General features: G+C 40.6%; 1 protein-coding gene across 3 annotated transcripts in view; it reads right to left on the bottom strand.

The window, feature by feature from the left end:
* The window catches only part of UGT8 (UDP glycosyltransferase 8), a 43,055-nt gene that overhangs the window by 5,231 nt on the left and 10,205 nt on the right, over positions 1-27,619 (bottom strand). For all 3 annotated transcript variants that reach the window (XM_034064879.1, XM_034064878.1, XM_034064880.1), the window contains exons 2-3: positions 19,212-20,035; positions 2,396-2,538 (exon numbers count right to left, since the gene is read on the bottom strand). In XM_034064879.1, the coding sequence (XP_033920770.1) occupies positions 2,396-2,538; positions 19,212-20,033 (965 nt within the window). In that variant the 5' untranslated portion in view covers positions 20,034-20,035. The remainder of the gene's footprint in view (positions 1-2,395; positions 2,539-19,211; positions 20,036-27,619) is intronic.

Below are 27,619 nucleotides of genomic sequence, written 5' to 3'. Positions count from 1 at the left end.
CCATGAACCCTAAGCAGACTTACATGAGGATACTCTTTACTCACTATTACAAGAAAACAAAATAAGCTCAAATAAAATGCTGTAAATAGCTAGTAACTTCCAACTTTATGTTTTCATCCTTCAGTTTCCTTGTTCTCTGGCTTGAAATGCAATGTTTTCTATTAACATAATGACACTGTAGTTCCTTCTCAAAGCATATAAAACTTTCACTACGGCAACCACGAGGAGGTTTTATAACCTCTCTATGGTTTTAAGTTCATTGCTTTACTAAAAACTGTAGCTGGTAGTAGCTGAGAACATGCCATCAGTGCACAAATAATAATCCCTTACCATCAACACAACTGGCCAGTTTCCTGTAGCTTCTGATAACTGATACAGTCTTTTTTTTTTAAAGGAGATACTAATATCAGGAAGGGAAAGGCTGATATCTCATCTTACAAGTTTGGAATGAAAAGTTTGGGATCAAGCTATGAGAAAAGTGTGGTTTTCTTCCTTTCTCAACTGCCTGAAACCCAGTAGCAACATTCTGCTCACTTGAAGTTGCTGGAAAAGTTTAGCCCATAATATATGGGCTCAAAGTACAAACATATTAATCATATGTACAATTAATATAGAAAGTTTAATATATTCTAAACAGAAAAGGAGAAAAAAACCCCACTGAGTAGTGGAAGATAATGCTGTTTTTGTGACAGCTCCATTAAACAACTTAAAAGTACTCTAGTTATTAGGAGAGCTTTAGAACTGTAGCTTCATAAAAATACACCTGCATATTCCCAATTAAGCAAGCCTAAATTTTTACAACTGCCTTATACAATCTGCATGTTGAAAAAAGCCTGTTATTTAGGCTCAGTTACATAAAATAAACTATGTTACTAGTTTTGGCTCTAACTAGTATTCCATCATCAGAAGTGTAGAAAGAACTACAAAGATCTCGATTTGACATTCTAACATAAGACTGCCAAGCAGTACTACCACCTGTCTTACTTTCAGAAAAGTCCAGCATAAAGACCACCTGTGTCCAACACAGGACACAGGTCTGAAGAACATCAACAAAACCAAAAAACAAAGTTGGACTTATAACTTCATATTTAGGATTTAATTACAGATCCCAGATTCCCACTTGACTTTAAGCCACTTGCTCAGACCTCCCAAAGACGATATCATACAGCTCATCACACTGACATCTTCCCATTCCACAAATAATGATGGGAAGAACCAGCAGGCGAGTTCCCTTATCCAACAAGCTATTCAGCATTGCAGATAAAATCAGAACAAAGAAACATCAGTAAGGAAATACTAGTGAGGAAGGGCTTCAACTGAAATTGTTGCTTTTGCATTAATTAGCTATCCCAAGTAAAACTGATTTATTGATTACAGAAAAATAGATACTTCCTACAGAAAAAAGGTTTCAGGGAGAACATTTAGAAGGGTAAAACAAAAGCCAAACAGTAAGATCAACAGGGATTAATAACTAATTACAAACCAAGCAGCACTGCAGGTTTCATTAAAAACAAACATAAAGCCTCTGCCCCAAAGAAAAACTGATGAGATCTTTACTACAACTACCAAAGGTTCTGTGCCATGAAGAATTTCCATTTCCTGTTCATTAGTGGGATTCACTTTTTCAATTACACACAGCAGTGAAAATGGTTCCTAAGAGATGGCAGGGGATAAACTGCTAAACAAACTGCTAATCCAACTCTGAGTGCAGCAAGGACAGCAGTCATAAATTGTAAGATGCTAATTATTATTTGGAAACCAATGGTACACATGAATTCCTCTGAATTATATTCCAGAGCAACACACCATGTGAAGCAGAGCTGACTAAACAGTTCTTGAATTTATACAGTAAGTTGACTGTGCTACTCAAGATGTTTTTAGAGCAGAGAAAGTTTATTACTGATTTTTATACTCATGCAGATTTTTCTTCTCCTCATTTTTCACACAAAAAAAGGACAAGTGAGAAGAGCAATTATGAAAGTCTATGTTTACAGATATAGAGAAGGATCTCAGAAAAGTGAGAAAAGAGAACAGAAAGAAGAAAGAAAAATACGGATTAAACCAGCAGGATGTCATTCTTGCTTTGTAGGGTGGCTTCTTTATCAGAAATTATGACAGTATGCCACAAATGTTATAACCTCAGACTCACTTTTCACTGTTCCAAATCCTTCTAGGATATGAATTCATCACAGAAACATAACCTAAGTCTTATTCTGCCACAAAATCATTGCTCCTCCTTATTACTAGGGGACTGCAACATTTCCACAAAGAGTAGCTTTCAAAAGCATCAGGTTCCCTGTGCCACCCAGACAATCTCCATTTCAGCTTCTACAACTCAAGATCAAGATAGCACAACAGGCAATAAACGTGCAAGTATGTCTCCCATCGCACTTACCTCCAAATAACTCTCTGAGGCAGTCTTGCCAGAGCATGTGCCAACTTATTCGCTATATCTTCAGACAGATATTTCACTCCAGCTCCAAAAGAGACAAGGACAAAGCCATTTTCACTAGCACCATTCACCCATGTCTGGAGATCCTGTTAAAGTAGAAATGTATACTGAGTAACACAGAAGCCCAGGTAAGCTACAGCAGGTTAAATAAGCATTGCTTAGGAAGAACAGTTGTTGGTCCCTATGTTACATCACAAGCCACATTTCCAAAGTCATACACTTTTTAGAAATCACTGAGCATGATGACTCAATGATTCCGAATCCACGGTCCAGACTATGAACAGCCAAATTATCCCAGGTTTGTTTTAGCTTCTGTATTAACAAGCAGTTTCCCAAGACAAGTTTTCCCTTCCTAACTGATCAGCTAACACACAGTCACAAGTTAACACATTATATTTTAACTCAGCAACATGTAACTAGATCTTGTAGTATCAGCCTGGAAGTACAACATAAGAAATACATGAATGAAGCTTGGGACAGTGGTTTAAAGAAAGTGAAAGTACTTCCAAGGGGTTTGTTCTGGGGCTTTGCTGGGGTTTTGGTTTATTTTTTCATTTATATAAAAATAATAAATGCAACCTGAAGAAGTCAGAGCTTTAACAAACACCATCAGTTCCCACTGCTCCAGTATTTTAAGGAGTAAGGAACAGTATCACATAGAATCATACAATCATAGAATAGTTAGGGTTGGAAAGGACCTTAAGATCAGTACAGGGTGGATATCCCTCTTATGTGGACCTATATCCTTTATCTTATTTGGACCTGCATGCCTCTTCCACAGCAAGTTACCGGTATTATATTAAATACACACAAGTATAACACAGGCAAAGCCCTTTATACCCTCAAGTTCATCCATCTCCTGTAATTATTCTGAAATTGAGTTTCTTGCAACCCATTTTTTGATGACTCTCTTGATTCAAGGGCTGCCTCAACTTACGCGAGGAAGGCAACAGTGCAGAAAGCAGAGGTCCACAGTACTGCACTGTTCAGAAGCACTCCAAAAGCAGAACCAACATCAATCAACATGAGGGCCACACCATGAGATTCAAGTTCAGAGGTAGCAGCTTTTACAGCAGGACACCCTGTGATGCAGGTGTTTCCTTCCCAGTTGATGCTTCAAGTCACAATGAAGTTGTGAAGATGACTACATCATCCAAAGGCTGGGGCTGACTTGGGGTAAGCAGGGTCTGTACCACTGATGACAAGCCAAGCCAGCAGATACCACTACCCGCCACCATATGATGTAATTGACTTGGAGGGGAAAGGAGGCTGGGAAAGCAATGGAAAAAGGAAAAAGCTGCAATGTACCCTCTGCTTTTGGAAATATATATGCAGGTTTTTTTTCCCTAACAACTGTTGGCAGTGTGGACTAAAAAAATGTGCCACTGAAATACAGGTGTATCAGTCTGCCAAAGAATATCTTGTTTCCCAGGATATGGCTTAATTCTGGTCTCACCAAATTTAAGTGTAAGCCTGCTTAAGACAGTAATAGAATAATGTTGTGCTATCCTGTCCGAGCACAAAACCACAAAAGTTACCATAAAACCCAGCAGGTGTAACACAGACCTGCACATTAGACTTAAGGTTGTATACTAGTCTCTGTTACACAGTGAAAAAGGGATTTCCATATTCGCTAGAATCCACACTTCCTCATTTTTCTTCATCCTTTTCCAGCACACTTTCTGATCCCTTCTTTTCCCTCCAACATCCATGGGGAGGGAAGAAAGATATAGAGGGGAACTGCCTGCAATATGCCTCAAAGCTGAATCATTTATTACGAGCTGAGCTTCTGACATTAAAGTTTCTAAGTGGTTTTGTGATTTATTTAAAGCTTGTCCTTGAATTTTACTTAAGAACCTAAGACATGCTGCAAGTGGAATCATATTATAGTCACTTTTACTTAGTGGTTCAGCTAGTTACATCTTGAACTATTTGCTATGTGTTATTTAAAGCTAACCAGAAAATAACCTTTTGTGGTTTCTAGGACAAACCATTCTGGAAAGCAATCAAGTGCCATACTGTAAAAGAAAGCTCTCTGCCCATTTGTGACATCTGATCGAGTCAGATTCTGAAAGCTGCAATCGCCCATTACAAGGTGGTTTTCTTCTGACAACTAGAAGCAGCCCAGCATTCACAGGCTCTGGTCTTCATAAAGCACTTCTCCATCCCAACTGCAGTAACCTGGATGTTTCCGGAGTGTCTTCTTGATGACAACTCCATGACAGAGGTGCTCAAGAAGCCAACAAGAGGTGAGACTCTGCTGGACCTCAAATGTACAAACAAAGAAGACCTTGTCTGGAATGCCAACCTCGAGGGCAGCATTGGCTACAGTGACCATGAGGAGTTCAAGATACTAAGAGTGTAAGGAAGACAACAGCAGCATCTCTTGAACTTGAAGAGAACCAAGTCTGGCCTCTTCAGATACCTGCTTAGAAGGTTCCGTTGGGATACAGCCCTGGAGAGAACTGGGGTTGAGGAGAGGCAGCTGATACTCACCGAATCACCTCCTCCAAGCTCAGGCACAGTACACGCTGATGAGCAGGAAGTTAACCAAAGGTGGCAGGAGAATAAACAAAAGGACTCCTGTCAAGGCTCACATGTAAAAAGGAAGCATATATGAAGTAGAAACAGGGACAGGTTGCCTGGGAGGAATATACAGAAACATTGATGAGGTACTAGCTACACAAATGGGCAGTGAGATAGCACTGATAACTAGTAAGACTGTGGGGCCCCAGCAGTTGTGATCAGTGGCACAAAGTCCAGTGGAGGCATGTTTGCTTTACAGTAAGAAAGAAAACAGGACAGCTGGCACTACTGCTCAAATTATATCATTCAGCATGAGGAAGTTCTACCTGTGACTACTTATATTTGGTCAGACATGTGGTTTCTGCTGCTAGAGATCATTCTGTTCTAGCTGTGGAACAGCTCCCAAGGCTACTGCTGTTCCTCTGTGCTTCTTTAGAGACTTGGTAAAACTCCACAGATCTGATGTATTCATTATGGGTTCTGCACCCTGTGCAATGCTCCTGTCATGGGGAAGCATGCCTGGAAAGATACCCAGGGGAGAAGCACCTGGGGGTGCTAACAACTGAACATAAGCAGCTTGTGCACAGGCAGTCAAGAAGGCTGATGGCATCCTGGCTTGTATCAGCACCAGTGTGGCAGCCACTGGCAGTGACTGTCCCCATGTACTGGGCACCATGAGGGTGACAAGAGGAAATGGACTCAAGCTGCACCAGGAGAGGTTTAGATTGGATATTAGGAACAATTTCTTCACCGAGAGGGTGATGAGGCATTGGAACATGCTGCCCAGGGCAGTGGTGGCATCACCACACCTGGAAGTGTTCACAAACCACGTAGATGAGGCCCTCAGTGATATGGTTTAGTGGTGGCCTTGGCAGTGCTGGGGTCATGGTTGGGCTTGATGATCTTAAAGGTCTTTTCCAACCTAGCTGATTCTATGATTCAATGTAGTTAAGAATTATACAGCATTAGGTAAACATAGAGGAGGCATAACATATTTCCTACCATGAATAATAACAAATAGCTATTAAGCACTTAGAAATTTATTTATTTACTTTCTTTTGGGGAGGTGGGAGTGAGGGGAAAGAAAGGAACTTTACTACATACCATAGAATTAAGAATCACCCTAGAAACAGGCTTTTGAATTTTCTTGTTGTGCAACAGCAAAGCAACCTGCTTTGTGTTTTTATAGCTGATTTCACACCCAAGCCTTCTTAACCCTAATCCTACTGCTTCACTGGAACGTAGCACATACAAAGGGGAACATAAATCCTGACAGGCCAGACAAAATCCTGCCCACAGGTTCAAAAGATGGATTTTTTTTTCTTTTTCCATATTAAGTGGTGTTAGATTGCAAAAAAAAAAAGTAAAAAAAAAAAATCAACAGAATTAAAACTATTTTATTTTGTTATCAACTGAGGCTTATTAACTGAGTGTTCCCTCCCCTGGGCCACTTCCCAAGTGTGGCAACACACAACTGAACACTCACAAACTTTAAACTGGAATCCAAATGGCAGATGTTTGCATGGAAAGATCTGAATGAACGTCAGAAATCAGGTATTCTCCCCTACAGACAGGTCCACATGAAGAAGAGGAAAGTGAAATGAAGTTCACTATGCTCTGAGCTGGTTAGGTGCAAATCAACTCTGATCCAACAGGTACATTGCCATTAACACAAACTGCAACAGGCAGGGACTTGGCTCAGATGGAACAACAGCTTACATGGCTACTAGACCAGAGCGGGGTAATGCTTGGCCAACCCAGGGCAGATGCAAACGTACTTGAAGTTGTCCTCACAGTTTCTTTTAGGTTGTTAAATTAGAAAGGATATGATTTTAATTCCTCTCACAATCATGGTGAAAACTGTCCTCTACCAACCTCAGGAAGATCCAGAAGCTTCAACTCAGCCTGCATTTCAACATCACTGGAAAGGTCCTCCTCCCTCCCCTCCCCTCAAATTTGTCCCAGTTTACTCAAGCTTTAAATCATGTTGTTATTAACAGGAATTGCTTGCCTGCCTTCTGATCTGCAGCCTTTTTCCAATCTGCTTTCCCAGAGGGAAGGTAGAGACCAGTCCCATTCATGTGCTGCAAGAAATGAACTATAGACTCGTCAGAATGAGGGTTCTCCTTGCATACAACTGTGTAATTCGTGGCATAACATAGCCTTAATTACATGGGATCACTAAGCATGGCTTACAACTCAGGAGTTGGGCAAAAATCAGGAAGTGAAGAATGGGGTGCCTCCCTGTAGAGTTCATGACCTGGAGGAGACCATTTTAAGATGTTAAAGGAACCTGAGAATAATCATTTCTTCTGACAGCTTTTTAGTACAGACTTTTTAAACTTAAGATCTAGTGAAAACAAATCCAAGTTAGGTCTTTGTTTGCAAGACAGATCTCAAGGTCCTGGTACAGTTAGCTGGGCCATGGCAAAACAGCTCAGTGTGTTCTTGTACTTTTTCTGTCCTTTACATGGCATGCAAAGTATAGACGTGATATGTAGATAAAAAAAGCAGGCCATGATCTTGCACATGAAAGAGGCTAAATACTCCATCTGTATTATTACTATGGCTATGTACATCACCCCATTCACACATATACATGCCTAATATTTACTTTAGGAAGTGGACCACAGAAACTATGACAGAGGACAAGCTATGAAAAATACAAGCTCTGAGTGATTCTGAACACACCTGAATTGTGTCAGAGAACACACTGATGCTACAGGACAATTTTGTTTTCCTACAGTTTTAGCATATCTAGCCACTGTAGCCTTTAGTCACCTTCCTACATTCATTAAGGCTGTATTAGCCCCACACCCTGAGTACCAGTCTAAATGAAACCATCACTCCAACACCATACACTAAAAAGTTTAAGACACCTTGGCCTCATCCCCTGTAAATTCACCCCTTGATTTTCCTTAATTCCACTCACACTTTTGACCTCCAGGATTTTGTCTTCCCCTTCTAATGATACACCATATGAAAATGCTCTGAGTCACTATGAGTCATTAGAGCTGCCTTCATTAGAAGCGGAGTTCCCTGTTCAGGCAGCATTTTACAGCTCCTTGCTCGCAGCAGTAAAGTGATCTCCTTTTGTCCACTTTAATGATGTTCAGGTTCACTGTAAATTCAGTGCTTTTTTTTAATGCAAGACAATGATGTTTATTAGTTGAAATTACACCTTCTAAACTCTAAACCTACAATAAAGGTCTGTTACATGACAACCCGCATTACTGAGCCTTTATCAAGTTTCAAATGAACACAGAAGTGAGATGGAAACAGCACTGACTTTTGCAGTTAATTCAACTTTAACACATATAGCCATTTAAAAAAGTGCTTTACTTTGCAATGCCTCTTTCAGTGACTGTAAGGGAGCACCTGATCACTTTCCCCCACCCCAATATAAGTATTTTCAGGTTTTGGTGCATAGGAAGAAATACTCTTGCCTCATTTACTTGAAGTCCTAGCATAGCCAGATGAAAACTGGCAGAATTGTGAACTACATTTGCTGAGTATCATCTAATACATACACTAATTAGTTACTATTTTCACTGAAATGATTTTTAAGCTATGCATGCTAAGGTATAAAATGCTTAAAAGGAGCCCCGATTATAGCATTGTGTCAAAGCCATTTTCATGCTAACTTCTGTGCAAATGAATGTTCTTGGACAAAGTAAGACTGAAATGATAAACTTTTTTTTGAAGCTCCCTACCTGCCCATTCAGATATCCAGTTTCACTTATGCTGACTGACCTCAGCACAGAGTCCCAAAGAAAGTACCGATTCTCCTTTGACAATATTCCACAATAGATGTGCTTTCCAAGCCCTTTTAATAAGTGATACTTAAACACACATACAGGTCTCAAAGAGAGGTATGTGACTTGCACAGACCAGACGAAGGTACTGAGCAGTTCCTATTCCTTCCCTAAGCAGTGAGTTTTCATATGGTAGCAGACTGGCTTTGTGACCATTTCACCCGTCTCAGAAGTTGCATGCTTGCCATTAAAACACTGCCTCAGGTCTGTCACATACACTGTCTACAGACTGCCTAAGCAAGCTTCTCCTTTTTCGATCTGGGTAATATTTATTGCAGTCAGAGCTTTGCCCTTGCACAAGAACAGACACTACAACCTTGCTTTCTCTTCTGTGAGTTTGATTGGTAGAAGTAATGATTTCTGTGCAACACTTACTGAGAAGTGAAGGTTTTTCAGTATGTACTGTCCTCTTACAGAGGCTTGTATAGGAAGAATAAGCACTTACTGATCTATGCTGTACTATAGGCATGAGGGGGGAGCAGAAGGAATAAAAAATAAAGTAAAATAACTCTTTTGACCATTCTCAGACAGCAATGCTATTGTGTTAACCCTACTATGCAAGCTTTGTTCTGTTTGATTTTCTAATTAGCTATTCTTAGCAGGCTTAGATGCTAAATGCACAGCTGTGACTATAGAGTGAGGACCCAGCTGGCAGTAACCAGTGGTGCCTAATACTGAGCTTTGTTTCAGATAAACAAAGTATACAAATACAAGCATAACTTGGTTTAATATCCGAAGCTTTCCCTGTTCAGCTGCTAGATTCAAATGTGCACAAGTGTCTGTTCTTTGAATATGGTTGAAAACCACCATTCCCCAATGGACAGCACAGGCATACTATGCAACTGTTACAAAATGCTACTTAAGAGTAGACAAAACCAGACCTATTTCAAAATAAATAAATTAGAAGCCACATGAAGTGATCTACAGAAAGAAGATACCCACTGATAAACAACTGAAAGGTGCACAGACCATTTGTATTAAGGTCCTAACTTTTCTGGCATCTTCTAAGCAGTACTTGTGAAACAGTTAAATGCTATATTAACACATTTTTAACCTCATTTCAAATTCTACTAAAAACCAATATTTAGCACAGGCAGCTGAAGGTCATATAGATGCTATTATACCTTTACAATCAATGAACAGAGTCCTATCATACAATCTGAAAGTTATAAAATATCAGTTTATAAACCCAGAGAAACTCCATTACTCAAGGCAAAGTATGTTGTCTATATTTACTTGCCATGAATTTGTAAATCAGTGTACAAGCAAAGACAGGGTTTTTTAACTTGCTCTAAGGAGCACAGGACATATGACACCACAACAAACACGTGACTGCATGGAGCAGAAGATAACTCACCTCTCCTGACTCAATACATCCAACTGCCTTCTGCTGGCTCAGCTCAGCATCTCCACATCAGCCAGTGTATATGTCACACTCTGAAGGTTATTTTTCCACTAAGTCCTGCCTTTTAAAAGCAATGGCCACAAGGCTCATGTGTTCAGCCCATTTTCTCAGGGTTTGTTCCTTTTCATAACATCAGGCTCAGTCAATGCAATAAAGAGCAATCATACTGTCCCCAGTCAGAACAAGAACCTTCCCCACCCCACCATTTCCCTCTGGAGTAACTGCAAGTTAATTTTCCTCTTTCCCCAAGTACAAGTTGCTGTCACATACCAGCCTCCTTTCTTTTGCAAGTTTATAACTAAAGATACTTCCAGTTTCTCCCCTTCTCCTCTCCATTTATTCTGCTGTTGTAAGTCAAACTGAAACTTATAAAAATGAAACGGAAAAGGTGGGATATTTGTAAAGTCCCAGTAAGCTTATATCTTGTCTATTCATCATCATGGCTTGATTTCGTGAACAAAGATGTGGGAAGGGTTTTACCCACGCTTAATACAAGCATGCTGATGACTAAAAAGGCCAATGTGGGATAGGCAAATCCAGTAGCAAAAAGCACAGTGATTGGGTGGTATAGGCAGGGTGCGATTCCTTCTATGCTGTCTTTTCTCCTTGAGACTAATTCTGCATGAGTTCTCAAAGGAGACAACGGTGCTATGGAGCAACCAATGTCCTGAACCGCCTGCAAGCAGGGTTGGGTCTGTGACTTCCAGTGCACCTTATCAGCTGCCATTTCGTCCCTCACCTGTCACTACAGGGCTTTGCAAGTGTGAGGAAATCCTTCAGGCCTGCACAGTGGATTTTTTCAGTAAGGCACAGCATGCACAGAAGTGGCCCCATGCTTTACACCTGAGGTTTATCTGCCAGGGCCTGGCGAGCTTGGACGATGACAGCAACGTCCTCAGGTCATAGGTTTGGTTAGAGTGCCCTTCTCTTAGATGGATGGGTTTTACAGAGCTAAATGAGCTCCACCTGCCCTGGTTTGAAGTTACAGTTGTCCTTCTCCTAGGATGGTTGCCCAAAGGCTAGTTAGCCCATCCTGCTCATGGGCACACTTTGTCTGACCCTTCAGTTGAGACCTGTCTGGCATGGGAGACCCTACCGGAGGCATATGCCACCACCAGCACAGCTCTCAACCTCACAAGGGCATGCAAGCTCTTTCCCCATGACAAGGGGGTGTCCGTGAAAGAGCCATATACTATTAAGATGCTGATAAATCTCACTGTTTTAGTAAGGTCAACCATATAAAAAGTCCACACAGTTAATACAGAATCATAGGATCAACTAGGTTGGAAAAGACCTTTAAGATCAAGTCCAACCATAATATTGATATTACTTCATATTTTGTTGTTCGTATTAGCGGAGTGAGATAATTCCAAAACCAATACTTTATAGACATTAAAAAAGCATACTCAGATTACAGCATTAGACTAAATTTCTCTGTTTTCTTATTGGAGAAAGTCATGCTTACAGTCTCAGTTAGGAAACAAACTAAAATCTGAGCTGTTTCCTGCCTGGATCCCAAGCCCTGCACTGTCAACACATATTCATCTCCCAGTGCTGTTGTTAAAGTCCTTCTTCAATAATATTATACACAGATTCAGCCCTGCTGAAATACAGACCTTTCCCTTTTGTGCTACTCACTGATTATTTAGTATATTGATACTGCATATTAGGCTTTATCAAAATGCAGTGGTGGGGAAGGTGTCTTTAAAGCTTTTTTCAATGTTTAAAATGCATTTTCTCATGCCTGAACTCTTCTGCTTTTTCCTATTTAAGTTCTAACACCAACAGAATTTAACTGCATTTAACTTTAAAGAAAAATGAAATTCAGACTCAAAAACACAGGTAAGAAATGGTACCACACGTCTTTGTCTTTTCTCCTGTATCTCAGGCTTCTCTAGAGTTCCAGGTATAACCAATGATGCCTCTGAGAACACGGACTACCTAAAACTAGAGGTCAACCAGAAAACTGCCATGCAAGTATTTCCCTGATGCAACACACTCCATCAAAAAATTCATTACTCACTGGGCCTTTGGCAAGCACCCTGGGAAAGCAACCTTGCCTTCCAAATGAATGGAAGGTGCTCAAAATAAAGAAGTTTGCCCTTCCAGAGAGGTTATTAAAAGCACTGCATTGAGGAGCAAGTGCAGCAGAGGTATCAGCAAAACCAGGGTTTAATAAAAACATTGTTGATGATACCCCAGAGGTAATATGCTGTTAAAAATATCTAAAACCCATTCATTTTCCTAAACATAAAGCCCTGTCATGTAATTTGCAAGCATATACAGAACAAGTTTCCAATTATTACATGTAAATGCAAATCGAGGTTTTGCCAATCCTCCCACAGTAACAATAGCTGCTTAGAAAGCTGTGCAAGTAACAGTAAGGAAAAGACAGCTTTAAGTCAGAAGGTTGCTTTTACTTACTCCTTGGGTCAAATTAAACTTCAGCAAATACAGCAGAAAGGAAACTGCAAAGAAGTTGAATTTTACATTCAAACCTCAACATTACAGATACAGACATAAAGCCCCACCCATAAATCCTCATTATAAACTAATTTAGGTGGGAAATTGTGTCTTTGATTCTTATGGTACAATGCCTGTGCTCTGTGGATTGTAGGAGAAATGGTAGGTGGCTCTTACCTGAAGCTTGGATTCAGTAATGGCAAGTTTTCTTCATTTCCTCTTCATATTAAATAACTTTTCTTTCCCCCTGGAGTTTACCTCCCCCCTTCTCTCTTAAGTATTTATTAATATGTATATACATATGCACACACACATATATATGCCAGTGCAAATACATACACACAAGTAGCTATAGACACAATATACATATATTTTATTCTAATACCTATGTATTTTAAACAGTCTGCCAGTCACCACTCCTTCTTTAACAAACTTAGTTGGTTTCTAAGCCTGTGTTTAAGCAAGATGATCTCACATACTTCAATCAGACTACCCTCATCTCTTCTGCTCCTCCATGTAGTCAAGGTGGTCAAAACTGCACTCAGACTCTAAGGGGGGGGCATAGGTATGTATGTCTCCCCTCATCTTTGTGCAAAAAGCATGAAGAAGTATCAAGCACCACACCAGCACCTGCTGAGCAATTTCCTGTTTCTACCTCTTACAGGGCCTCTGTTGCTGCTAGGTCTGGATGAAGGAAGGTAATTGAGCGAAGAGATGTCATCCAGCAGGACTCTGACATGCTTTAGAGATGGCCAGTGCCATAAAGTTCAACAATGGGGTGTGCAAGGTCCTGCCTCTGGGTCAGGACAATCAGAGGCACAGCTACAGGCTTGGCAGAAAAGAGATTCGGAGCAGCCCTGTGGTGAAGGATCTGGGGGCATTGGTTGATGAGAAACAATGCTTCAGTGTGCACTCACAGCCCCGAAGCCAGCTGTGTCCCAGGCTGCATCAAAAGGAGTGTGAGCAGCAAGTTGAAGGAGGTGATCCTGCCCTGCTGTTCTGGCCTTGTAAGACCCCACCTGGCGTAGTGTGTGCAGTTCTGGGTGTCCTCAGCATAAGAAGGACATGAAGCTGCTGGAGCAAGTCCAGAGCAGGCCACAAGGATGACCAGGGGCTGGAGCACCTCTCATATGAAGGCAAGCTGAGAAAACTGTTCAGCCTGGAGAAGTGAAGCTGTGTGGAGACCTCATAGCAGCCTTCCAACATCTGAAGTGGGCCTGCAAGGATGCTGGAAAGGCACTTTTCATCACAGACTGTAGCAACACGACAAGGGGTGACAGGTTTAAACTGAAACAGGGGAAGTTTAGGTTAGATACAAGGAAGAAGTTCTTTACTGAGAGCGAGGAGGCACTGGCATAGGCTGCCCAAAGAAGTGGTAAATGCTCCATCCCTGGCAGTGTTCAAGACCAGGCTGGACAGAACCTAGGGTGACATGGTCTACTGTAGGGTGTCCCTACCCACAGCGGGGGTGTTGGAACTAGATGACGTTAAGGTCCTTTCCAACCCTAACCATTCTATGATTCTATGAATAAAAGATCAACTTTTGAGGGGGAAGAAGCTTTATGCTGAAATAATTTGCACCAAAATATGTGATCACACAGTTCAGCACAGAATTTACACAGTACTCAATAATCTGTTTTCATCCTTAAAGGACTTTTTGCCTCCCCAGCCTATGATCACATGCATTTTAAAACAGCTCTAGAATTGCCTCACATCACCATAAGTTTCCTGTCAGAAGCAGCTCTATAATACCTATTTCCCAGACTTAAAAATTAAACAAAATTAAAAAAAAATAGTAAAATGATGGTGCTATGACACACAAAAATCATACTGCTATAGCCTGCAGAAGCTTAGAGACAGCCTTCTTGAATTGGCCTGAATGAGAAAAATCTGATCTAAGGAGTAAAACATCACTACATTTTTCCACTTAATTTTAAAGCATAAATACTGTTATCAGCTAACATACTCCTAGTAAACACAACTGTCTGCAAGACTCAGGGAAAAAAAAACTAAACAACTACTTAGTGAAGATATTTCAAAGCCACCAATTTCTTACATAGATCCAGACCCATGTAGTAACAAGGTTAGATAAGAGATCTACAGGGAGGAGAGACTAAGTTACTGTAATTACTATTTGTTGACAGCTGTGGCTGAAAGGACAGCTTCTCATTCTGCAGTCTGAACACCCTCCTTGGAGGCATACAGTTAGTTTACTCAAATATGGAAGGACTTTAAAAACTAAAGCTGTCATTGGCTTCTCTCTTCCTATGAATGACAACGGGCATTCAGTCCTAAATACCACCTCAAAATCAGCAAGGAAAAGTGCAGTGTTACACAGAGGTAGTTATAAAAAAACTTTACAAGCTGTGCAGACATGTGAAAGGAGCAGCCCAACTTAGACTACAGGGTATGGGGATTTTAGTTTGTGATTAATTGTTCGGTTTTTTTAAACTGACACAAATTAGTTCAAGTACAATCATACCCAAAATGCAGGATCCAATTTATGTCCAAATATGTCTACATCATCAACTAGTTGATGAAAAGAAGTCCTTATGAAACACTTTACAGTTGCAGTACCCTAACCCCATCTCATCAGGGGCCAGGTATTTCCCAAGGAAGCTGCTCATAGTACCCATTGGGTTTCTAACCCAGTTCAAGGACATATCAGACTGATTATTGCTCAACTACTTATCGACTAAGATGTAAGATATAAATGCCATAGCAGAGGGTTTCTCCATTGTTTAAGATGCACCTTACTTGAAAAAGCCAGCTTTGTTCAGCTTTGCAAGATACCTGTGAAGAAATAAAGTAAGGAAGGCAGAGGAGCCTTTTATTTCCTAATGGTCACTGCCAGTTACCTGGGAAATATGCCAGGTAGCATCACATACGTAAGTCAGTGATGACCTTAATGACTTGATATTCGGCCTGCTTCTAACTTTTGATCTTTTAAGGCTAATTCTGTTCACGCTGTCCTCTATGCAATTCAAAACCTACTCTTTTTGGAGTTAACTGTACAAGTCCTGGAGCCTTTCTCACAGGCATGTAAGATTTATTCACTTATGGGTGATGGGTGCAGCCACATTAACCATCTCCTTGTCTTTCACATAGCACACTATGCAAGAAACACCTTCCAAATCCACATTCTTTAACCAGTGAAAATAGCACACTAACTACCACAGAAGACTACTAACTGTGTGGTGTCCATTGACTACACTACTACCTGTGCTGAGCTTTCTGAAGCTATCGTAAGGCCTCCCCCCACGATGAAATAAAGCTCCTCTGATCCTCAGGCTCCTCTGGACCCTGATCAGAGCACTCCTTCCCTCACCCCGTCCCACCCCACAAACACATCATTTAAGCCATCCAAAGAGCCAAATGCTGCTACAGACCCTTACATGTCCTTTCAGATCAGCAAGGTTTTGATTTGCAGGTGAAATAAAGCTTTGAGCATCCTCCAAAATAAATGTAGTTTACCTGAACCAAAAATACTCTACAACAGGAAGCCACATGCAATAAGTGGGGATGAATAAAGATTTACAAAACCCTTCCGCTGCCGTGAACCAAATATTCATGTAGATGGGAACAGAGACAAAGCAAAGCAAAAGTCAGGGGTTTTTTTCCCCCTCACACGCACACTATTACATGACATGGATATTCAGCATCCTCTGCCACATGCTACCTTTTAAAGCCATGATTTTCTAACTTTTCTTCAAAGAAAGGTTAATAAAAACAGCTGTAGACCCTGAGCAATCATAAAACAGTTACCACATCCCCTAGAATTAAGGAACAGCCATCCTGGAACAGATTAAAAGGCTTTGACCTTGGTCTCCTCTTTGATTGTTTAATTTCTTGTCTCTGCCTTTTCTCTCTGATGTAGATTACTGCCAGGAAACTAAAGCTTTACAGTTGTATGTCAGAACTCTTGATTTGGTTAAACAAACTACCCCCTTTTTCACTCCTCAACTTGAAAATAACAAAGCTCCTCTGCTGATGAGGCATTAGTGGCACTCCTGAAGTGCCTGGGTACTTTGTGTTCAGCAAGTATTCTGACTTGAAAATAAAACCAAAGAAAACAAAAAACCCACATACTTTTCTCCTAATACTTCTCTAGCAGAAAAAGTAGACTAGGCTACTCAGAAGCAGTTTTAGAGAATATAAGAGACTAGGCTTGTACTAGTAGCTTAAATTCACCTGCTAAAGCTGTTATTTCCAGCCACACACCCTTCTTCTCTGATGATCATCCTGAAGAGTCACCATTTCCAGGCTAATGGCTGCAAACATAAATTAGCAAAGGATCCTGTCTTAAAGATGCAGCCCTAACTGTCTAATTTTAACCTGCCAGAGTAAAGCAACAGTTAGGAATTTTATCTAACTGTTCAGTAAAAGCAAACTGATTGTGTAACAATTTACCTACAATAAATATCATAGTGGATTATGCATAACAGTTCCAGCATGGATGAATTCCGTGATAAAAGATGAACACACGTACTTTGTCTCTCCTGCATTCAATCAAACCCCACACTTGGAACAATGCAAGAATGAATTGCCCAATAAAACTGAAGAGAAGGTAAATAATGTCTTAGTTCACAAACAATTACAGGTTGGGTCCCTCTCCCCCTTCCCCCCCACTGTAAAAAGTATCTACCAGCATGTATTCTACCTACAGGTCTATTTCAAAGTCACTGTCAGTCTGGTTATATTAAACATTTTACTAACTCTTTAACCCTCTTAAATAGTTATTTCAACAGGTTAACATCTGCAGTTCCAGAGTAAATTTAGAAAGTACACATAAGTATATTCTTAAAAGGCTCCAAATACACATAGGTGTCTACAAATACCTATCTATACACACACATCCCTATAGCACAACACTGAAAGAAAACTGCTCCTTTTGTTTTGCCCACTCCATTTTATAAGGAGAAAGTACCTACTTTGAGGACACATGATTTTTTACCCTGTCTACAGAAAGAATCATACCCAATATTAACAGAGTGACCAAAGTTATCAGGTAACAAAGACATTTTTGTTCTCACTCAACAAAATACCGTTTTGGAAAACAAAGAGCTGAAATTCAATCCAACCTACAAGGTTTTGCTGAAGAGAACAGGGTTGTATTTTGTTTAGACAGCACAAGGCTACCTTTAGTCTGCTTTCTTAGGATATCTGTGCAGCCTGACACTTTCTAAAGACAATCACATTAACGTACACGCAGGAAGAACATGTTACAAGCAATACTGTTATGGTCATTTCTCATGGCACCTTGGAGAACAGACAATAGTGTGCACTGGGATATAAGCCACTTGCATGTTCAGAGTGTGATGCAAGTGCCTGGTCCCCCTCAGCTCAGATGCATTTCAAGTTGAGGAGAAAAGATGAGGGAATTGGCTCAGTGCTCTACAACCTGCAGCCTGAATCAGAGGTTTGATGTGTGCTGGTGACAAAAGGTACTGCTAAGTCAAGACTCCCAACAGTGCAAAGAAGAAAAAAAAAAAACAACAAAAAAAACCAAACACCCCCCAAAAAACCATCCCAAACAAAATAAAATCAAACCACCAAAAAACCCAACCTTCTGTGCCCAATTTTCAAGCAAAACAGATAAAAAGTAGGCCTGGCAGTTCCCATACAAAAAGCAAAGGCTGAACAAGGTATTTTCAGAAGCAAATTGTTGAGCACTGCAGGTCTACCTATTTATTGCCCAGCCAGAAGTGTCCTTTAATAATCACCTCAAGATTCATGTGTACATAAACAGCAGTGTGACATGGTTTCTGTGCGATTTTGTTCTGCCTGTCACTCACCACTGTGTTGCTGTACAGAGACATTCCTGCATATCAGGTATCAAACATCACATGGTATATTGAAGTAATCAAACTTAATTATTAATCTGCATCCAGAATTTCTGGAATCAATCCAGTCACTATCACTATTTCAGTCTGAAGTTTGGTACCTGATGCCAGTTAGTGCACAGTAAAACTCATAATCAAGTACAGAAGTGGTGCCATTTGTGCCAACTCACATAATCTCCATTTCCTGGCCTATACAGTTTCTTCCTGCTTATGTACACCTAGTTTAAGACATTTTTACATATCAAACCAAGGGAAGCAAACTCTGTATAAAAACACTTAACAGCAACAAATTAGATAGTATAACATATCTGCAGGCTTCTTTAAGCATAAGCAGTATTCATCCATTCTCCCTTCTTCCCATTTGAACCCACACTTGGTTAGAAGCTACAGATGCAATATTTAAGACACCATGCACTTGTCTTCTTCTACTGTATCATTAAGCACCTTACTTATGAGCAAAATACTTCCTTCGACCACAAAAAGATCACATGGTAATCTTTTTGATGACATCATTCATTATGATGAGCTCATGTCTGATAGCTCTCTTCACCACCACCCCAAGATCCCTCCAATGATATGGGATATTTCACCAAGCAACAGCAAGAAAAACTAGATCCCATTTGAAATTCACTGTTTAAAAACTGCCACTCATCATATGAAGTTAATCAGATACCACAGAAATTACTCTAAAGCTCAGCAAACCTTACTTCTGGCAGAGGGCTGGCTGGTTTGGTCAGGATTCCTCCCACATAAACAACATTGGGTAGCGTAGGTCGTGGAAACTCCAGTGCTACATCTGTGCAAAGCATCCACAGGCTGGATCCATGAACCAAGTCATACATGGACCGTTCTGGCAGAACCTTGTATTTCTGCATTATCCTTTCATATTTTGGCAGAACCAAAAAACTGACTCCAAATCTTGAAATAAGATAAACGACAGTATTTTTAATCCTCTCAAATAGGTTCATGTGATCTGTAAGCAGCGAGTTAAATTCTGGGACGTACGACAGGGGAGCTGGAGCACCCACTTCTGCTGGATACCAGAGGCCAGTGGAAAAAACAGCATATTTAACTCCTAAAAGATGAGCTATAACAAATCCACACATCTCATTGGGATCTACCAGGAGCAGGTCAAATTTTTCCTGTTTCAGAGCATGCATGAGGTTTTGGTTGCCAACAATCATGTCACAGTTCTTGGAATAGTGGTCCAGGATGTCAAAGAGTTCCAGGGCTGTCAGCCTGCCAGAGAAGATACTCCTCATCTTGGACTGGAGAAAATCATCTGAGGTGCTGCTGTTAAAGATCCCTGGATAGCGCTGAAGTCTATAGTGATTAGATGGAGGAATCTCTCTGCCCTCAGAGAGGAGAAACACTGTCTGGTGACCTTGGTCATGCAAGGCTGAGGCCAGAGTCTTGAAAATATAAAGATGGCTTTCAAACATAATTGGCGGCACAACAACAATTTTGGCAGCCCTTGCTATCCCAACAGCGCTCCACAGGAGAACGAAAGCTGGAGCGTACGGCTTCATAGCTGAAATGAGAAATCAAAGCATTACATCAACAGAAAACAGGTCTGTTTGCTACCTGAGAATTTCAAACAAGTTATTATGTGGCTGTCCCATGAAAGCTAATCACATCTCCGCATTTCAAAGTGGTCATGGGGAGCAACAGAGCCATTGTACTTCAGAACGCAATTGGCAGTTCTCAGTTTCCAGCAAGATCTGTATTTTTCCCTCCTCTCCCTTTCCATCTGGCATTAAGGGTAGAGAAGAGACTTCTTCCAGCAGATACCAATATGGTACCTGCATCACAAGGCACGAAAAGCAACTGAGACAATGAAGCTGGTACTCTCCATGGTGACAGTACATGCACTGCCTCAGGATAATATATGCTATCCAACAGCTGTAAGGTTTTTAAGGCAGTTTTCAAAGTTAGATCCTGCTACATTTGGGATATATTTAAAAGTACAAGTGCATTACTGTTGGAATTTATTAAGCAATTAAGAAAGTTGCTAAGTTCACCAATGTAAAGGCTGAAACCCTTTATTCACATACAGAGCCAAAGGATGTACTGGCAATTTTCAGTGCACAGGATATGACTGTCTTAGAAAAACAATTCAGTCTTGCTCCCTTAACTGGAACTTCTAATACATCCATTCTGATTTCGTAGTTTGGAAGTAACACACTTCACACTACTGTTAACATGGTTATGATCATTTCTATCACAAGGTCTTGTTTGATAGTCACCCTCAGCTTGAGTTGTGGGTGACTCCTTCAAGCTGCAACTCTCAACTCTAAGAGCAACCTTTTCACAGAAGCCAATGGCAATAGAAAAACACAAATTCATGCAATAGTTTTCTTTAGTATCAACACATCACACACAGGGGGTAGAAAGTCAGTCTGGCTCCCAGAAGCATGAAGAAGGGGTGGCAAAAAACTCCTCTGTCACTTTAACCCTCCTAGGACAAATAAACAAGTGGAAGACAAATAAAACAATCTGCTCTTTTCTCATATCAAAACAACCCTGCTCAAGTCTGTTGCACTGTCCTTTTTCAGTAAACACAACAGAAATGGGTAACACTGCTACTCAGTGCTTGTTACCTCCTTACAGTGTAGTCTTATAATCCTCCTTCAACAGATTGCTCAGGAGTTTACTTTTTTAATGTTATGTGGGTTACCAGCTCACAGACAGAGCATGTCATATTTTTACTGTTAATAAATAATATTGAGCTTTCTGAAAGATGCCTCAGCTTCTGGAAGTGGTTTGACTTGGAAACACGCTTGCGCTTGGTGCATGCTTAAAGCTGAAACTTTACCACAAGATACACTGACTATTTAAAACAAGTTTCCCATGTGGGAAGTTTCCTTACTGAATTTGAAGCCTGCTTGACACTTGCCTTCAGAAGCATTAGCCACTGCCTAGGAGATTACCAACCATCATATAGAAAACTCTACCAATTTTACATTGATTATCACCATCAGCAGTACACAGGCTTGGCAGAACATTCAATGTAAGTCCCAACAAGCCATGCTCAGCTGCCTTCAACAGGGCCCCAGTGGAGGGTAACACTCAAAAGAGAAGCGTGGTCTTAAAGTAGTTAAGTAATGATTCATCAGTGAAATATCCAAGAAAAATGATTCATCAAACCTGGAAAAAAACCCTTACTGATTACATTCCCCATGCTATAAGCATTCCCACGGTATTAAGTTACTGCTCTTGTCAACAATAGCAATATTACAAAACCATGACTGAAGGTGTAGGATTGGGAAACTCAGAAACATTGACTGTTTCTACTAGCAGCATAAATCAAAGGTACCAGGAGCCTAAGGGCTAGTCATGATCCAGCAGGTTGCCAGATGCAGGCATGCTGTACTTTGATCTCCTGACCCAATGCAGGCCTGGAGCACAGCACAGGAAGATACAGTCCTCAGCCCTAAGGCATTATTTTGCACAGCCAGGATTATGCACATACCACCAAGAGCAATGGAACTACAGCTGTACTGCCATTTTCAAGAAGGGGAAAATGGATGACCCAGGGAATTACAGACCAGTCAGTCTCACCTCTGTGCCTGGCAAAATCTGGGAGCAGATTCTCTTGGAAGGCATGCTAGGGAACATGAAAAAAGAGAAAGGTGCTTGGTGACAGCAGCAGGGCTTTACTAGGGGGAAATCCTGCCTGACCAATTTGGTGGCCTTCTATGATGGGGCTACAGAACTGATGGACAGGGGTAGAGCAGTTGACGTCATCTACCTGGACTTGTGCAAAGCATTCGACACTGTCCCACACGACATCCTTGTATCTAAATTAGAGAGACATCAATTTGATAGGTGGAGCACTTGGTGGATAAAGAACTGGCTGGATGGTCACACTCAAAGAGTTGTGGTCAACGGTTCAATGTCCGGCTGGAGACCAGTAACAAGTGGTGTCCTTCAGGGATCGATGTTGGGACCAGTCTTGTTCAACAGCTTTGTCAGTGACATGGACAGTGGGATTGAGTGCACCCTCAGCAAGTTTGCCGATGACACCAAGCTGTGTGGTTCTGTTGATACGCTGGAGGGAAGGAATGCCATCCAGAGGGACCTTGACACACTTGTGAGGTGGGCTGATGCCAACCTCATGAAGTTTAACCATGACAAGTGCAAGGTCCTACACCTGGGTCAGAGCAATCCCAGACACAGCTACAGGTTGGGCAGAGAAGAGATTCAGAGCAGCCCAAAGAGAAGGACTTGGGGGTGTTGGTCAATGAGAAAATGAACATGAGCCAGCTTCAGTGTGTGCTTACAGCCCAGAAAGCAACCACATCCTGGGCTGCATCAAAAGAAGTGTGACCAGCAGGTCAAAGGAGGTGATCCTGCCCCTCTACTCTGCCTGGAATACATACAGGGGTCAGGAGAACTGAGGTGGTGCTCAGCTGCAAGTCAGCCAGAGCACAGGGACTCTTCCAACTAACTTCCAGTCATATTACAGCAGTGAACTCCCACAATCACTTGCCAAAATAAATAAGAAGTATTAACATGCAATGCAACTGCTTCCTGTTTCTGAATACCAGGAGCATGAAAAGTTGTCAAGCATCTTGACAAAAAAAGAGGAAAGAAGACCCAAAGCCAGAGAATGGTGCATTTCTTCGATAGCTGACAGCATGAAACAGTTTCTTACCTCTATTTTAAGTCATTCTACTTAGGATTTAATGGAGATTAAGACAGATTATTTTGGTATCTGACCTAGTATACAACATCCTTTTATAAGACAAGGTGAAAAGAAAAATCCAACTCTTCCAAAGTTTATTAAAAATCCAAAACCAAAGACAACCCACCAACACCCGACAAAAATATCACCAATTTGAAGGCTTTAAGACTTTCAGCCAAAGCTCTATAAGGAATGGTATGGAGGGACAAAAAGTGATGCAGAGTGACTTTATATGGGTGAAACCAACTGCCAAGTGTAAAGAGCTCACATACTGGAGTGCAGCAAGAAAGAGTTAAATATTAAAGAAATACCAAGAAGTTAAACATTAAACCTATTCCAACAGCTTCTCCTAAAGTTAATGGCCTATATGTGAGTTTTACTCAAATGAAAGAAATCCCAAGTTTGAAAGTGCATTACAGAAAAGCAAGCAACCCACAGCAAAAGGCTGGAGGGATTTTTTCAGTTGACCAGGACAGTGCTAAAATCCTGATTTTATTGTTTAATATTAAAGAAGCATTTTTCTGTTTGCCAAGAAAGACCGAACAGGATCTAGAACCAGAAGTGTGACTATACAGAAATTGGTGACTTCCAGAGGAAAATATACTGCAAAGGATCCTCCCCTTTTCCACAAAGAATGATATTTGAAAATTGGGCAATGTGAGAAGAAACTGAATGAAATTAATAGAAATTATAGATAAATTTCTTAATATTTAATTATTATGATACTAATAGCACAGTAATATTTCAATCTTAAAAATAGTTTTAAAATCATTCTAATTTATAATTTACGTAATAGTCAACTACAGTACTGGAATACATACCGAAGATTACATTTACTACCAATCCTTAGCAATCAGTTAATCACCCTGTAATTAAAACTTACAGGCATATTTCGGGGTTTCTTTTGTACTTTATACTACTGGCTGCCCACCTACTATTTTTGATTCTCACAGAAATAATCATTTTCAAGAGAGCTGTACCACCATCATTGTTTTCCTCTACTGTAGCAAGATCTAGAAACAAAAGCTCTTATGCACCTCCATACACAGCACATCTTGAATTCAAACTGTACAAATGTTTATCACTACTCAAAAAAAGTAAACAGTTCTTATGCACTTACACATACCATAACAATACAAAGAGTCCTTTTTATTCATCAGCAACACAACACTCCTGACTTCCAAAACAGCAAATGAAGTTCCACAGAGATCAAGTCCAGTGATGCTATTAGGTTTTTCAGATTCTTCCCTTCCTTCCAGCCTTTCTTAAGATTTGCCACTGCTGGTTGAGTTTACCTGGGCTGCTTGGTAAGAAAACCACGACCTCTGCCTAGAAAGGTGCCCTTCATACTGAACAGCAGCCTGTACTGACAGTCAAAGAGCAATCTTTCTAGCTGCTGCTCACTCTCACCTTACACAAGGAGCTCGAATTACTTATTACAGTTTAACAGATACCAGTACACGTTAAAAAGAGCAGGCTTACCAGCTAGACTTCTACCTCTGCAAAACCAAGAGTGGATGCTAGCTAGCACTGAATGTTCAAACAGAAAGACAATGATGTATATCACATGAGTACAATTATTCAAAAAGGGGGAAAAATTGAGATTTGTGCACATTTCAGCAAATCCTGCCTACCTGAGATCAGGTAACATGCAGATTTATTACTTCACCTTGCTCACAGTATTAGCTTCTCTTTATTGTCAGTTCATTACACAAAACTCAGTATTTTAGAAGGGAGAAGGCAAACCCTGCTTTCAAGAGCTTCAAACTCTCCAACATTTCATGTGATCCGAGTCAATTGAAATAAAAACAAAAAAAAAATAGAAAATTGAGGGGGTATGGGGAGAGGAAAGAGAAGGAAGGAGAGAGAGAAGGTGTATTTTACCATCAATGAAACTGTTAATACAAGTTGCAAATCTGACGCAGCTTCCGCATAGGGAGAGTGAATCTCTACCAGTTACATACACACTGCCCAAGGCAGGCTCCAGGCCAGGCTGATGCACTGTCACCTCCTTCTCCTTCTCCAAGTCCAACTCCACAACAGTAATCCCAGCCACTCCTACCTTTGTGCGAGGCCAAAATCCAGAACCATAAGTAGTGCAGAGTCACCTCAACAGCCAATCCCACCTTGCCATGCCCAAAAGGAGCATTTACCACTTGTAAACATATATAGCACATTTATTTCTTTTAAGACAGTATGCACTGTAGCCCTAAGAGACATAGAATCATAGAATAGTTAGGGTTGGAAAGGACCTTAAGATCATCCAGTTCCGGCCCCCTGCCATGGGCAGGGACACCTCCCACTAAACCATGCCACCTAAGGCTCCGTCCAACCTGGCCTTGAACACTGCCAGGGAATGGAACATTCACAACTTACCTGGGCAACCCATTCCAGTGCCTCAGCACCCTAACAGTAAAGAATTTTTTCCTTATATCCAACCTAAACTTCCCCAGTTTAAGTTTTAACCAGTTACCTCTTGTCCTGTCACTACAGTCCCTAATGAATAGTGCATCCCCAGCATCCCTATAGCCCCCCTTCAGACACTGGTTGAAAGCTTGATCAGAAAATGCTAAGTTGTGACTGAAAGACAACTGGTTACTGAGAGCACTGACAACTCCCTCTGAAGAGCACATAAGCAGCTGCTGGCTGTGGTTTACTACTGCTTTTAATAAGAAAAGGAAGCATTGATGAGGAGAAAGAAAAGAGCACAGATCTCTGATTGTTACCTGATGGGTTACCTGATTTACTGAAGCTCCAGTTCCACCCTGCATATTCAAAATCCCATTAACTTATTTTACGTGCAAATCTGTTTGCTTTAGCTGTTATCAAACCATTTTACAGATAAATCATGGTATCCAGCTTTCACAGGCTTGTAAACATTTAACAAATACAGAACCAAGCCCTACAACACTAGTTGCATGATAGTTTACCCTGGAAGCGAAGTATTTTATCAAGCCTAAGATAGCAAGGAATGACTAACAAAGAGCACTTACAGCTAAGTATAAAGCTAAAAGAGGAAGAAAATATTCCAAGACAAATAAAAGGTCCTCTAACACTAGTTACAGGGAGACTGAGTTCTTAAAACAGCTAAGATTTGGTTTGGGTGCATGCAGCAGCCACATGCAAGCAGCTGATATTAACGACAAAAATATATACATACACACAAGCATGAATGCATTGCATTGATTCAAAACTGGGGAAGAGTGAACAGAGAAAAGAAGAGGTCTTTCTTTCTATCTGTGACAACCTCCAAGACATCTCCTGAAACAGTATCAAGCCACATCAGTTTGGAGGTTTTTTGCCAAGCACCAGAGTAAGGAATGCTACCCATATGAGGAAATGAACTGACCAAATTATGTGTAACAGCAAGTCTCAGAAGATGATCAAATTACGATAGAACAGGAAGGTATTAATTAGTGGCTTAACAAACAGTAAGAGCATGTTCTTCAAGCTGGAAGTACAACTTGATTCTTAAACCCTTTAATCTGGCAACTGTAAAATATGTTCTTAACTTACAGTACTACTTACTGTACTGTGCATATCCTGTAGGTAATAGGAAATACTACTCCATAATCCTTTAGGAGCATTAAAGTAAATCAGGGCATAAACTGACTTCAGGCAGCAAACTGCATTATAAGATTAGGAAGCAATTGCTACTAAGCAGCCCTTGTGCTGTAAAGCAGAGGAGAGCATCAGAAATGTGTGAATACACAGAGCCTTGTAGCGGCAAACCATTATAGTATCTACGAAGAGTCTCTGATAGCAGGTATTGCACAACCTTGGATTTATCTAAGTTTTTCCTATCACACATCTTGTTGCTAATTCTGAGGTAGTGCATGCTGTGATTGTTGTGCTGCAATGTTTTAGATAAGTGGTAAGATTTGGCTTCTAATCACAGGCTCTCATTTCATTTGAATGAATAAATTAAGAAAATAGTAGAAATGATTAGTCATGTGCTTAAGCAAGGGCTGGTTTTGCATTTATTTTGTACAGCTTCTTGAACTACATCATTCTATTCAATGACTAAAAACTTTCAGTGAGTACAAGAACGTCCCATCTACAGATAAAAGAGAGAGCAAGATTTACAGGCATTGCCATGTCATCTGTGAGAGACTTACTGTGTCAGTTATCCAAACATCAAAAGAGTTAAGAGGGACGCAAATTTATTAAACCCCTTCTAGTAAAAACCCCTTATGTGTGCAACAGGTTTTATCACACACTGATGGATTTTACCTAAGCCTTTGTACTTGAGAGTAGCAGAAAAATGATTTTCAAAGTCCTCACTCAAAAGGTAGCAAGGTAGACAGTGAAGGTACTTCTCTTTCAAAGTACAGGTTTTAGTTAGTACATGACATATATTCAATGGACAAGCTAGCAGACAGGTCTTTAAGAGGTTACATGGGAACAGAACTCTTGTGCAAGGAATAA

This window comes from Melopsittacus undulatus, chromosome 7 (assembly GCF_012275295.1).
Source record: "Melopsittacus undulatus isolate bMelUnd1 chromosome 7, bMelUnd1.mat.Z, whole genome shotgun sequence".
NCBI classification, from domain to species: Eukaryota; Metazoa; Chordata; class Aves; order Psittaciformes; family Psittaculidae; genus Melopsittacus; species Melopsittacus undulatus.
This window is presented reverse-complemented; position numbering and strand designations above follow the sequence as displayed.